General features: G+C 75.0%; 1 protein-coding gene across 4 annotated transcripts; it reads left to right on the forward strand.

Moving 5' to 3' along the window:
- The first annotated feature begins 6,994 nt into the window (after window positions 1–6,994).
- PCGF1 (polycomb group ring finger 1) lies at window positions 6,995–10,708 on the forward strand. 4 transcript variants are annotated; one of them, XM_074864988.1, is made up of 9 exons: window positions 7,003–7,258; window positions 7,909–8,014; window positions 8,201–8,353; window positions 9,362–9,433; window positions 9,574–9,682; window positions 9,918–9,951; window positions 10,145–10,228; window positions 10,328–10,408; window positions 10,534–10,708. In XM_074864988.1, the coding sequence occupies exons 1-9, from the start codon at window positions 7,163–7,165 to the stop codon at window positions 10,579–10,581; spliced, it is 783 nt and encodes a 260-aa protein (XP_074721089.1). In that variant the 5' UTR covers window positions 7,003–7,162; the 3' UTR covers window positions 10,582–10,708. The 4 variants fall into 4 exon arrangements, with proteins under 4 accessions (XP_074721087.1, XP_074721085.1, XP_074721089.1 ...); XM_074864987.1 differs by having other exon boundaries at window positions 7,008–7,258; window positions 10,142–10,228; XM_074864986.1 differs by having other exon boundaries at window positions 6,995–7,258; window positions 9,611–9,951.
- Window positions 10,709–11,284: the final 576 nt, after the last annotated feature.

Consider the following 11,284-nt stretch of genomic DNA (forward strand, 5'->3'; position numbering starts at 1 on the left):
CCCGGGGCCCCGCCCCGTCACCGGGGGCCCCCACCCCCCCCCCCCCCCCCGCCACACACCCTCCCCGCCCTGCCCGGACTCCCGCACCGGCTCCGGGGCGGACGGACGGACGGTCCCGTCGGGCCCCGAGCGCACGGCGCCCCGCCCGGTCGCGGGACGTCCCCCCGCCCCGGTTCCCCGCCGCCGGGGCAGCCGCCGGACATCCCCCGGCTCGCAGCAACGGAGGGGCGGCGCGGGGCCCACCGGAGCCGCCCCGATACCGAGCAGCCCCGTCGGAGGCTCCGGCGGCGTCGGGGCGCCCAACCGAGCCCCCCCCCCCGCCCCGTTTTCCCGGGCGGACGCGGCTGCGCGTCCCGGAGCGCACGGAGGGGTCCCCTGTGCCGTTATCCCGGGGCGCACGGACCGGCACCGCGCCCGCCGCTCCTGGGACGCGCCGAGCCCGCCCCCACCGGGGAGCGAACGGACCTCGAGTCCCCGGAACCGTCGCTCCCGGGACATGGACCCGGGGTCGGCCCCGATCCGCCTCTCCCGGACGGACCGCGGTTCCCCCGAGCCGCCGGTCCCGGTAGCAGGGACCCGCGCTCCCGGGAACGCGGATCCCGGTTCCCCCGACCCGCCGTTGCCGGCAGCACGGACCCCGGTTCCCAGGAACGCGCCGTTCCCGGGAGACCGACCCCCGCTGTGCCGACCCGCCGTTCCCGGGCCAGGGATCCCGTTTTCCACAGACCCGCCGTTCCCGGGTGAGGGATCCCGGTGCCCCCGACCCGCCGCTCCCGGCCACGGAGCCCGGACCGGCCCCGTCGGGACGCTCGTACCTGGCTCGCAGCAGCGGGCCCGGCCGCGGCCCCACCGACGGTCGGCAACGGCCAGCGGAGAGCGGCACGGCCGGGCCGGGCCTCCCAGCGACTATCGCGACAGCCGCGCCGCGAGCAGTGGGTCCAGCCCGTGGGGCGCGGCTGTGGGGCGGCCCCGAGGGTCGGTCCCGGCGGCTCCCGGGCTGGGGGGTCGCAGCTCGGGGCGGTGGGTCACGGCTCGGGGGCAGGGGGTGGGGAGGGGATGGGGGGGGCCGCCCGGCCACCCTGGCGCCACCGGTCTGGGGCAAATGATATTACCGGGGCCTGCGCCTGTAAATCACGGTGGCACCGGGAGCTGCAGCTGCCGCACCCGGGGGGCCCCGGGGACACCGGGCGGACCCGGGCTCAGCCGGACCCGACGCAGCATGGGGTGACGGTCCCGGCACCCCCAGCTCCTCCGGGGCGCGGGGCCGCGGCCACCCGGGGCACACACGGGCACACACACCCCCCCCTGCCCCGGTCTGTCCCCACCAGGCCCCGGCTGGGCACACGTTGAGGGCGCATCCCCCCACCCCGTCCCCTGTGTCGCGCCGCGGGTGGGGATCCCCGTGTGCCAGCACCGGGCCGGGCCGAACCCCGGGAGTTTCCCGATATTTCTTGCTCTCGGCCTGGCAGGTGCCGGCAGAACCGTGGCCGGTGCTCCCGCTGCGCGGCTGCGGCTTCACCACCCGGGGGGAGCCACCGGGGCCCCGCGGGGCGCAGCCGGCACCGGCACCGGGCTGTCCCGGGCCCCGCCGGCGCCTGCCCCGGCCCGGAGCGGCGGTGGGGAGGAAATGCCGGGCGCTGGGGGGAGGGAGGCGGCAGCAGGTTAATTAAACCTGGAGCAGGAGGCAGATGTTCGCCGTGCCCAGGGGCTGGAATGCTGCCGGTCCCGGGAGATGGATTGGGGGGCAGGTGACGGGCCGGGGGCGGCGCGGGCTCACACGGCGCCTGCCTGAGCCACGGTCCGCCCCGCGCCCACGGGGGTCTGACGGGGGGGCAACACCCCCCCCAGCCGGGGCCTCTCCGGGTGGGTGCTCACCCCGACCCCCGCGCAGGGTGTGGGGGGGGACACAGACCCCAGCGCCGGGCACTCGCTCGGGAGGGACGGGAGGTCCCCGCAGCGGGGGGGGGGGGGCTGGGGCCGGCCCCGCGGTTGGGGTCCCAGGGGAGCACAGACCCCCGAGGGGTCGCGGGGAAGAGCTGAGGGTGCTCGGGGAGCTGGTGGGCCCCGTGACAGCTCTGGGTGCGGGAGGGGTCACCCGTCCAGGGCTCGCCCTGGCCCGACGGGCCCCCGCTGTCACCCCTCCTCGTGCCGCTGGCCCTGTGTCCCCCCAGGCCACCAGCAGCCGGGCCGAGGTCGTCTCCCCGTTCCTGCGCCCGAGATGGGCGGGTGCAGGGAGGGGTCCCCTCGGCTCTGCCCCCAGCGGCTGGGGGACCCCCACACACCCGCACTGGGCGGGGGGGGGGGGGGGCGCTTGGACCCCCCAGGACAAACCTGCTCCTCGTTTCTTGGCCACGGCACACACCCTCGGGGTCCCCGGCGGGAGCCCCCCCTGCCGCGCAGGGCTGGACCTGGGGGTCCCCGTGGGGCGCGTCCCCACGCTGCGGCGGGAGCGTGACCTGGGGCGGGGGGGGGGGGGGGGCGGACACGGCCGGAGGGGACATGGCACAAGGGGCCTTTACCCGGTGCCGGGTGGGAAATCAACCTCCGGCCACTGCGCCCCCCCCGCCACCCCGGGACCCCCCAGTCGCCGTCACAGCCAAACTGGCAGGCAGGGGGGTGGGCACACCGGGCTCTGGCCGGTGCCCCCGTCCCCTGCGGGGATTCCTGCGGGCTCAGGTGCTGCTGCCGGGGCAGGAGGGATGGAAGCGGGTCCCTGCCCGCCCCCCCCGCCCCGGCCCCGGCCCCGGCCCCGGCCAGCGCGCCGCAATTAAGCGGCGGGGGCCTGGACGGGCCCCACGTTACCACCGGCGAGATGCTGCCAAGCCGCCCGCTCCCGCCCGCTCCCCCCCGTAATCTCATTACCGCTGGACGTCCCCTTCTTCCTCCCGCTTCCCCCCAAACCCGCTGGCAAACTGTAGGGACAGTCAGCTCCTCTCTGGCTGCTGGGTTAATTCTGGGCTAATTAGATGAAGCCGGCCCAGATTGGATTACTTTAGCCTGCATTTGGTCCTCCAGTCCTTGGCTTGCAGCTCCCGGGGGAGCTGCTGGCGCCTCCTGCCTCAATCAGACACTTCTTAACCGCATGAAACACTCCCGGTGCCCCCCGGTGCCCCCCGCCCCGGGGTGGGCGCCGGCACCCGGCCGGGGTGTGCGGGGGGACGCGGGTGGCAGCCGGCGGGCACGGTCCCCGCCCCGACCCACCGGGAGGGCCGGAACGCACCGCGCTGGCCTACCGGGCCGCTGAGGGCCGGACTGCGGGCTACCGGGCCCCCGACGGCCGGAGCCGCCCCGGCCGGGCGTCACAGTGACCGTCGGCGTCTGCGCGGTGTCCCCGGGGAGGGTATGGGTGCAGCTGCGGGGTGACACCGGCCCCGAGCTGCGGCCGGGTGTGTGTCTGCAGCCCCCCCCCACACACACACGCCCCGAGGTGGGGGGCAGAGGAGCCGGGGGGCCGGGCAGCCCCCTGCCCCGGCGGGTGCTGGGAGCGCGGGCTGGGGGGCGGCATGAGCCCCCCCCCGCCAAACCCGCCCGCCGTGCCCCGCTCCGGCAGCTCCTGGGGGCTGGAGGGGGAAACGGGAGGGGCTGGGGGGCCGCTGACTGGGGTGAGGGAGGCTGCAGCAGGGCAGCCCCGAGGTGGGGGCAGGGCGCACCCGCCATGGCCAGCTCCGACATCACCGGGGCGGCAGCCGAGCCCCCGGCCCCAGGAGGGCGGGTGGGAGATGGAGTGGGGGGGCGGGACGGGGTGCTGGGGGGGCCGTGCATGGCCCCTGGGCCCCTTTGGCTGCCGGCAGGACGGGCAGCTCCAATGGAGTGGGGGCCACGGGGGCCGCGGACAGGCACAGCGGGACCCTCCGCAGCCTCCTTGGCAGAGCCGGGTGGCCCTCGGGGCGCCGGCACCCCCATCCCCACCTGTCCCCCGAGGGCTGGCGCTGGCCGCGGAGCTGCCGGGGGGGTCCCGGGGAGGGGGTCCCGCCTGTCCCCACGGGCCGGGGTGCCAGTGGCCGCGGCGGTGGCTGCCGCGGGGCCGTTGACAGAAGCCGTCGCTCTGAACCTCGTTATCAAAGGCCGAGGGCAGGTAATTGGATTCCACAAATCCAATCAGGTGCATTAGGCAGGAGTTCAGTCCATAACCGCCCAGCCCCCCCGCCCGCCGGCACCGGCCCCGCCACGGGCCCGCCAGCCCCCAAGCCCCCGCGGGGCCGGGACCCGGCGTGGGGGGGCTGGTGTGGGGCCGGGACAGCGGCCCCGGCTGTGGGGCCTCCCCCGCGGGGACACCAGGCCGGGATCCCGGCTCTGGCCGCCTCCGGGGAGCTGGGACCCCGGGGGGGGGAGTTGAGGCTCCGGGTTTGTCCCCCCCCCGGCCCCGCTCTGCCCAGCAGCTCCCCGCGGGCAGCCCCCTCCCTGGGCTCTGAGTCGCAGCCCCCACCTTGCCCTGGGAGGAGGGGGCCGGCACGCTGCTGTCCAGCACCCACTGCGGTCACGAGTGCGTCCGGTCTCGGCCCCAACCTCGTTCAGCCCCGACGGGGGGGGCCCAGCCGGGAAAGCCCCCGGCGGGCACTTACCAGAAGGAGCCGCCCAGGCCCCCGCGCAGCTCCGCAGCGGAAATGGAGCTGAATATTTGAGCAGGTCTCTGCTAAAAGCACCGGCCTGCCCAGCCCCGGAGCCTCTCTGAGGCCGGGGGGAGTGCCGGCGGCCGCCCAGGCATCAATTATTTACGGAGAGATGGAGCTGCGGGCCTGACGCGTGCCAGCCCGGCCAGCGTGGTCACGGGGAGCGCTGGCTGCTGGGCCCCGCGGCTCCCTTGCCCGGCACAGCTGGGGGGCATGGGTGGGCACCCCGCAGCCCCCCCTCGCCCAGTGTGTGGGGGGCAGGAGCGGGGACAGCACATGGCCGGGACACGTGTCCGCCGTGCACAGTGCCAGTGCTCAGTGTGGTACTGGTCAATATGGTGTGGTGCTGGTGCTTGGTGTGGTGCCGGTGACTGGTGCCAGTGGTCAGCACAGTGCGGTGCTGGCCCTGCTGCGGTGCAGTGCTGGCAGTGAGCGATGCTGCTGTGCCCCAGGGCCGCGCTGCCCTGCCTGTGACCCCCGCGGCCCCCAGCCCCGCCGCCCCTCCCAGGAACTGCTCCTGGCAGGTACAAATGGGGCCGGGCCCTCCCCAGACGCGGGGGTCACCCCGGCCCCTGCCTCATTTCTCACCTCCCGGCGGGGACGGGCCGGAAGGGCCACAGGCTCCGGCCGGGCGAGTGGCGGGGGCTGCGGTCACCCCGGGGTGGGGGGCTGGTCCTGCCCACCTCTGCCCGCGGGTGCCCCGGCACTGGGGAGGGGGCCCGTGCAGCTCCCGGTGGGGTCCCCCCCGGGGTGTGGGGGCTGCAGGCGCTGGAGCCGGCCCCGGGCTGGCACGTGGGGACATGCTGGGGGACACTGGGCGCTCAGCCGTGCCGGCTGCACCGCGCAGGGCCAGGCTGAACCGCTCCAGACAGTCATGGGGGGCCGAGCCAGTCTGGCCAGCTGGACTGGGCCTTACTGGGCTGACTGGGACCTCAAGGAGCCGAGAGGACAGGGGCTGCGACACAGATGCTGCGACCAGGACCAGGAGGAGACGAACTGACCGGGACTGGGACTGGGACTGGGACTGGGACTGGGGCTGGGACTGGGACTAGGACCAGGACCAGGAGGTGCTGAACTGACCGGGACCAGGACCGGGAGCAGGATTGGGACCAAGACCGGGAGCAGGAGCAGCGGAGCCGGGGGCACAGCCACAGCAGCTGGTCGCTGTCCCGAGGGGGCTGGCGGTGCCGGTGCCACCTCACCTGCACGGACCCCGCCGCCGCCGGTCCCCGCTGTACCGGGGGCACCCCGGGCCCCCCCCCCGCTCTCTCCAGGGGCGTGGGGGTGGCGGCCCTGGCGCGGCCCCGATGGCACGGCCGGGCCCGAGCCCTCGGGGGGTCCCAAGGCGGCAGCAGCCCCCCCGCCCCCCGCGCTGCCCCGCCCGCCATCTCCCCAGGCGGCACTTGTTGCTCGGGATCGCAGCGATAATCGCGCCGTAACGAGCCGTTCCGGCCCCCGGCGGGTTCTGCTTCGCATTAGCGGGGCCGCTCCTTCCCCTCCAGAGCCCTGATCCAATCACCCGCCATTAGCGCGGCTCCAGCCGCCGGCGGGCAGCGCCGGAGAGGCCGCCCGCACGCCCCGCGGCCCCCCGGACCCGCCCCGCAGCACCCCGGCTCCCCCCGACCTGCCCCGAGCACTCCGGCACCCCCCGGCTCCCCCCGCCCCGCCCGGCACGGGCAGCACCCACCCTGCACCCTGCCGAGCCGCTGCACCCCCCCAGCACAGCCCCAGCACCCCATTCCCTGCACCCCCGTCCCCCAGCCCAGACTCTTCCGTCTACCGCCCCCCGACACTGCGCCCCCCCCGCCCCCTCCGCTGCTGGGGGGCACCCGCCGGCCGTCTGTCCGTCCGCCCGGGACGGGGTGGCTGGGGGCGGGGGGACACGGCCCCCAACGGCCGGCGGGGACCCCCAACCCCCCGAACGGCCCCCTCCTCCCCCCAGTACAGGGGGGCCAGCGCCACCCGCCCGCACCGGGGGGTGGAGGGGGTGGAACGGGACCCCCGGGGCAGCGGAGCCCACGGGCGCGCCCCCCCCCCCCCACCCCCCGCCCTCAACCCGCGGGAGCCCCCCGCTCCCCCGCGGTGCTCTGCTGCCCTCTGGCGGTGGCCCGCGGCACCGCGCGGCGCCTCTGATTGGCGGCGGCTGCTGTCTGTCAAGAGCGCGCCCCCCGCTATTGGCCACCGGCGCGGGGGGGGGCGGGGGCGGGGGTAAACGGACGGACGGGACACACCCGCCTCCAGAGCGGGTCCAGTCCGGGGGGGGCCGTGACCGGGGCCCGCGGGAGCCCCTCGGTCAAGGCCGGGCCGATCCCGCCCAGCGCCCCGCCCGGGGGTCAGGGGTCAGCACCGGGGTCATCGCGGGGGTCAAGGTCAGGGCCGCGCGGCCGCGCTCCCGCCGCGCCCAGCAGGGGGCAGCCGCGCTCCGCGCCGCCCGGCCGTTCCCGGCATGCCCTGCGGCGCGCGGGGCACGCCGGGAGCTGTAGGCACGGCGCGGGCGGCGGCGGCCCCGCCCCGAACCCGGAAGTGAGCGGGGAGGCGGAGGAGGTTCTAAGATGGCGTCGCCTCCTCAGGGGGGCCCGATGGCGATCGCCATGCGGCTGCGGAACCAGCTCCAGGCCGTCTACAAGATGGACCCGCTCCGGAACGAGGCGAGCGGCGGCGGGCGGCAGCGGGCGGCGGCCCCGGGGCCGGCGCATGCGTGGGCGGAAGGGGCCGCCGCGCCTCCGCTCGGGGGGCGCCGGGGCCGCGCAGGCGCCGTGCGGCCGCTCCGCGCATGCGCCGGGGCCGCCCACGCCGCGGGGGGCGGGGCCGCGGGGGGCTAAGGGGCGGGGTCAGCGGGAGGGGGCGGGGCCAGGTATGGGGCGAGGCGCAGGTGGGGGCGGGGCACCGGGGATGGGCGGGGCCTGGGCTGGGGCGGGGCAGGGGGGGTAAGCCGGGGGGGGAGGATTTTATGGGGAGGTTTGGGGGGCCTCTGTGGGCCCCGCAGCGGGCCCGGCCCTGCCCTGCCCTGCCCTGCCCCCCCAACCCCGTCACGGTGGCAGCTCCCCTCGGGCCCCGAGGCCGGGCTGCGGGATGGCTTGTGTGGCTGCTGCCCCAAGAGCCAGGTGGCCTTGCCTTGCCCTGGGGGGTCCCTCCACCCGCGCTGCGGGTGATTTACCCCCCCCCCAGCCCCGTGTGTCCCCCCCCGGGGAGCTGCCTCAGTGTCCTGGGGCTCTGCGGAGGGTGGGAGCGGCTCAGGGCGCCCCCGCAGGGTGCCAGCCCCGGGGTGGGGCCGGGTGACAGTCCCGCGTTCCCGCAGGAGGAGGTGAAGGTGAAGATGAAGGAGCTGAACGAGCACATCGTGTGCTGCCTGTGCGCCGGCTACTTCATCGACGCCACCACCATCACTGAGTGCCTGCACACGTGTGAGTCCCCGCACGGCTCTGGCGGGGCACAGTCCCCCATCCTCCCCATCCTCCTCTTCCTCCTGAGCCTCCCCTGCCCGCTGGCGCATCCGGCGCTGCCCTGGGACGTGCCAACACCGAGTGTCTGGGGGTGTGAGGCCGTGCCACAGCCCCAGCCCCCCTGACACCCCCTCCCTCTACCCGCAGTCTGCAAGAGCTGCATCGTCAAGTACCTGCAGACCAGCAAGTACTGCCCCATGTGCAACACCAAGATCCACGAGACGCAGCCGCTGCTCAATCTCAAGCTGGACCGTGTCATGCAGGACATCGTCTACAAGCTGGTGCCCGGCCTGCAGGAGAGTGAGTGTCCAGGAAGGGTGGGGGGGCACGATCTGGCGTCTGGCAGAGCGACGCAGGGAAAGGCACAGGGACAAACTGGACGCTGTCAGGGGGAATGTTACTGGGTGCGGGAGAGTGTCGGGGTCTTCAGGATGCGGCTGTTAGAGCCAGGCAGGGAGGAGGGGGCGGGGGGGGTCATGTTATGGTGTGAAACTGGTTGTAGAGCGAGGGAGAAGGTGGGACAAAGGGTCCCCGCTTGCAGAGGTGGGTGTTGGGGGGCTGCGGGGCCCACAAAGCACAGGAGGGCTGCTCGGGGATGGGGAGCAGAGTGAGGGGGGGGCTCGGTGCTGGCTTTGAGGGGTTCAGGTGCGGGGACCCCCAGGAAGGGGGGAATGGCCACAACTCCCCGGGGCTGGGCCACTGTGCTCAGGGACCGGCTGCAGGGAGGGGGGAGCTTCGTCCTGGGGGTCCTGAACCGTTTCAGCTCCCTGCTCGGCGCAGCAGGGCCGGGAGCGCCACGAGCAGTGTCCCTGGGGCCAGGCGCTGAGTGACGGCGCGACGAACCGGCGGGTCGGTGGTGGTGAATGCAAAGCAGCGGGCGGGGGGGCGGCTCCCCCCTCCCCTCTGCCGCCGGCGCAGCGGTGGGCTCGAGATTAGCCACTGTCACTCAGGATGGGGATGGGGACGGTGCTGTGGAAATGTCAGTGCTGCCGCCGAGGGGGGGCACAGCCGAGGCGCAGCGTGGGCCCGGGAGAGAGAGAAAGTGGGGAAAGGTGCAAGGGATGGGGACAGGGATGGGGACAGGGACCCCCCGGCCCTTGGCGGGGACCCTCGGGGACACGGAGGAGGCAAACGGGCAAGGAGGGTCTGAGCTTCTGGTGGCACAAAGCTGCTGTCGCTCGGCTGTGCTGCCAGGCCGAGGGCAGCCCGGGAACCCCCCCAACTTCCAGGGACTGTGGGGGTGGCAGCCGCGATGGGCCGGGGGGGCCGCGGGGGTGTCCCTGAGCAGTGCTGGCCTCTCGCCTGCAGGTGAAGAGAAGAGGATTCGGGAATTCTACCAGTCCCGCGGCCTCGACCGGGTGACGCAGCCCAGCAGCGAGGGTGGGCATGCTCGGGGGGGGGCAGCCGGCGGCAGGGGTGGGGGTCTGGCTGTGGCATCCCGGGGAGCCGTCGGGGGCCGTGGGGCAGTGCCGGCGTGGCGGAGGGGGGCTGACTGCTGCCCCCTCCCCGCGTCTCCTCAGACACGGTTGGGGGTGACCCCATGGGGCTCCCCTACAGCACCTTCGATCACTCCCGCGCCCACTATTTCCGCTACGACGAGCACGTCTCGCTCTGTCTGGAGAAGCAGAGGTGGGTGCTGCCGGCGCGCTGGGGAAAAGGGGGGGGCCCGGGGGTGCCACTGGGCTCTCGCCGCCCCAGCTCTGTGTCCTGTCCCCCCCAACTCTGTTAACCGGTGCCGGGGTGGCTCCCGCTGCTGCGGCTCAGCTGCCAGTGCCAGCTCCGTGCCGGGGGTACGGCGGGGGGGTACGGCCGGCGGCCCCCCAGCCCCGGAGCTGTCAGGCTGCCCCTTTTCTTCCCTCCGCAGCTCCAGCAAGGACAAGGGCAAGGCTGTGCTGCAGGTGAGCGGGGGCCCCTGCGCCCATCCCCCCCTCCCCTGGTTTACCGGGCCCTGAGCCCCGAGTTCTGCCCAGACCCGTCCCCGCAGCCCCTGCTCGGGGCTCGGCGCATGGGGTCCCAGGCGGGGGTGGGCAGAGGGGAACCGGGGCACCCGCACGCCCCCCCGTGACCCCCCCACCCTGCCCTTCGCAGCAGAAGTACGTGAGATGCTCCGTGCGGGCGCAGATCCGGCACCTGCGGAGGGTGCTGTGCCACCGCCTGGGGCTGCCGCTGCAGCACGTGAGTGGGGGGAGCCCGGCGGGGGTCTCAAGGCAAGGGGGGGATTTTGTGGGTTTTTTGTGTGTCCCCCCCACCCCGACGCGGCCTCCCGCTGCATAGGTGCAGATCCTGTTCAACAACGAGGCCCTCCCCGACCACATGACGATGAAGCAGCTCTGGCTCTCGCGCTGGTTTGGCAAGGTGGGTGTCCCCCACACCCCCCACGCCCCCCCCCGGGGATTGGCCTCCCGGGGACCCCATCCTGGCTCGGGGTACGGTGGGGGGGGGTGCCAGTGACCCTGACCCTGCCTCTCCTTGCCTTGCAGCCTGCGCCCCTCCTGCTGCACTACAGCATCAAGGACAAGAGGAGGTAGGGGCTGGGGGCGGGCGCTGCCCCCCCGGAGCACAGCCCTGCTCCCCCCCGCCCCCCCCCCCCCGCTCCCCCTAACTTAATACTTCTCCCGCTCGAGTTTATTTTTTGAATAAAACTGTGGAAAATCCCCCACGGGTCCTTCCTCCATCCTGGGGGAGTGGGGCTGGGACTGGGGGGGGCCCTGCTGAGCCCCACCCTCACCGCCAGCACCTCCAGAAATGGGGGGAGCAGCGCCCCCCCCACAGGGCTGCTGCCGTGGGGGGGTGCAGAGCTGGGGGGGGCATGTTGGGGTGTGGGGGGATGCTGGGGGGATGCAGCAACGGGGGGGGGCGGTGAGGGGCTGAGCTGTGGGGGGGTGCAGCCCCCTCCCCTCCCCCTGTTCCTCCGCAGTGCTGGCGCGGGGGGGCGCAGCCCCTCGCCCCAGCGCAGTTGTGCGGGTGCTCGGCAGATTAATCACCGTCACGGCTGCCTGGCGCACGTCCCGGCCCCCCCCCGCCGCCCCCGGTGCCAGAATCCCGATGAGGAGCGATGGGGAAATAACACGCCTGTCGCCTCGGCGCAGGCTGCGCCCCCCCGCCGCCCGCGCATAATGAGCCGTAATAAAGTCATGGGCCCTTTGATTGCCTGAGCGGGGCGGCGGCGGCGGGGGGGGGACACGATGGGGAGGGCCCCCCCTCTCTGCTCCCCAGCGCTTGCCTAATTAG

This window comes from Strix uralensis, chromosome 4, assembly GCF_047716275.1.
Source record: "Strix uralensis isolate ZFMK-TIS-50842 chromosome 4, bStrUra1, whole genome shotgun sequence".
In the NCBI taxonomy this organism is placed as follows: domain Eukaryota; kingdom Metazoa; phylum Chordata; class Aves; order Strigiformes; family Strigidae; genus Strix; species Strix uralensis.

What these genes read in the sequence shown, in the direction of transcription:
- PCGF1 (XM_074864984.1), top strand. Translation starts at nt 7,163, where the DNA reads ATGGCGTCGCCTCCTCAGGGGGGCCCGATGGCGATCGCCATGCGGCTG. An exon ending in GGTGCCCGGCCTGCAGGAGA is followed by an intron (nt 8,354 to 9,361) that starts GTGAGTGTCCAG and finishes TCTCGCCTGCAG; the next exon opens with GTGAAGAGAAGAGGATTCGG. An exon ending in AGGGCAAGGCTGTGCTGCAG is followed by an intron (nt 9,952 to 10,141) that starts GTGAGCGGGGGC and finishes TGCCCTTCGCAG; the next exon opens with CAGAAGTACGTGAGATGCTC.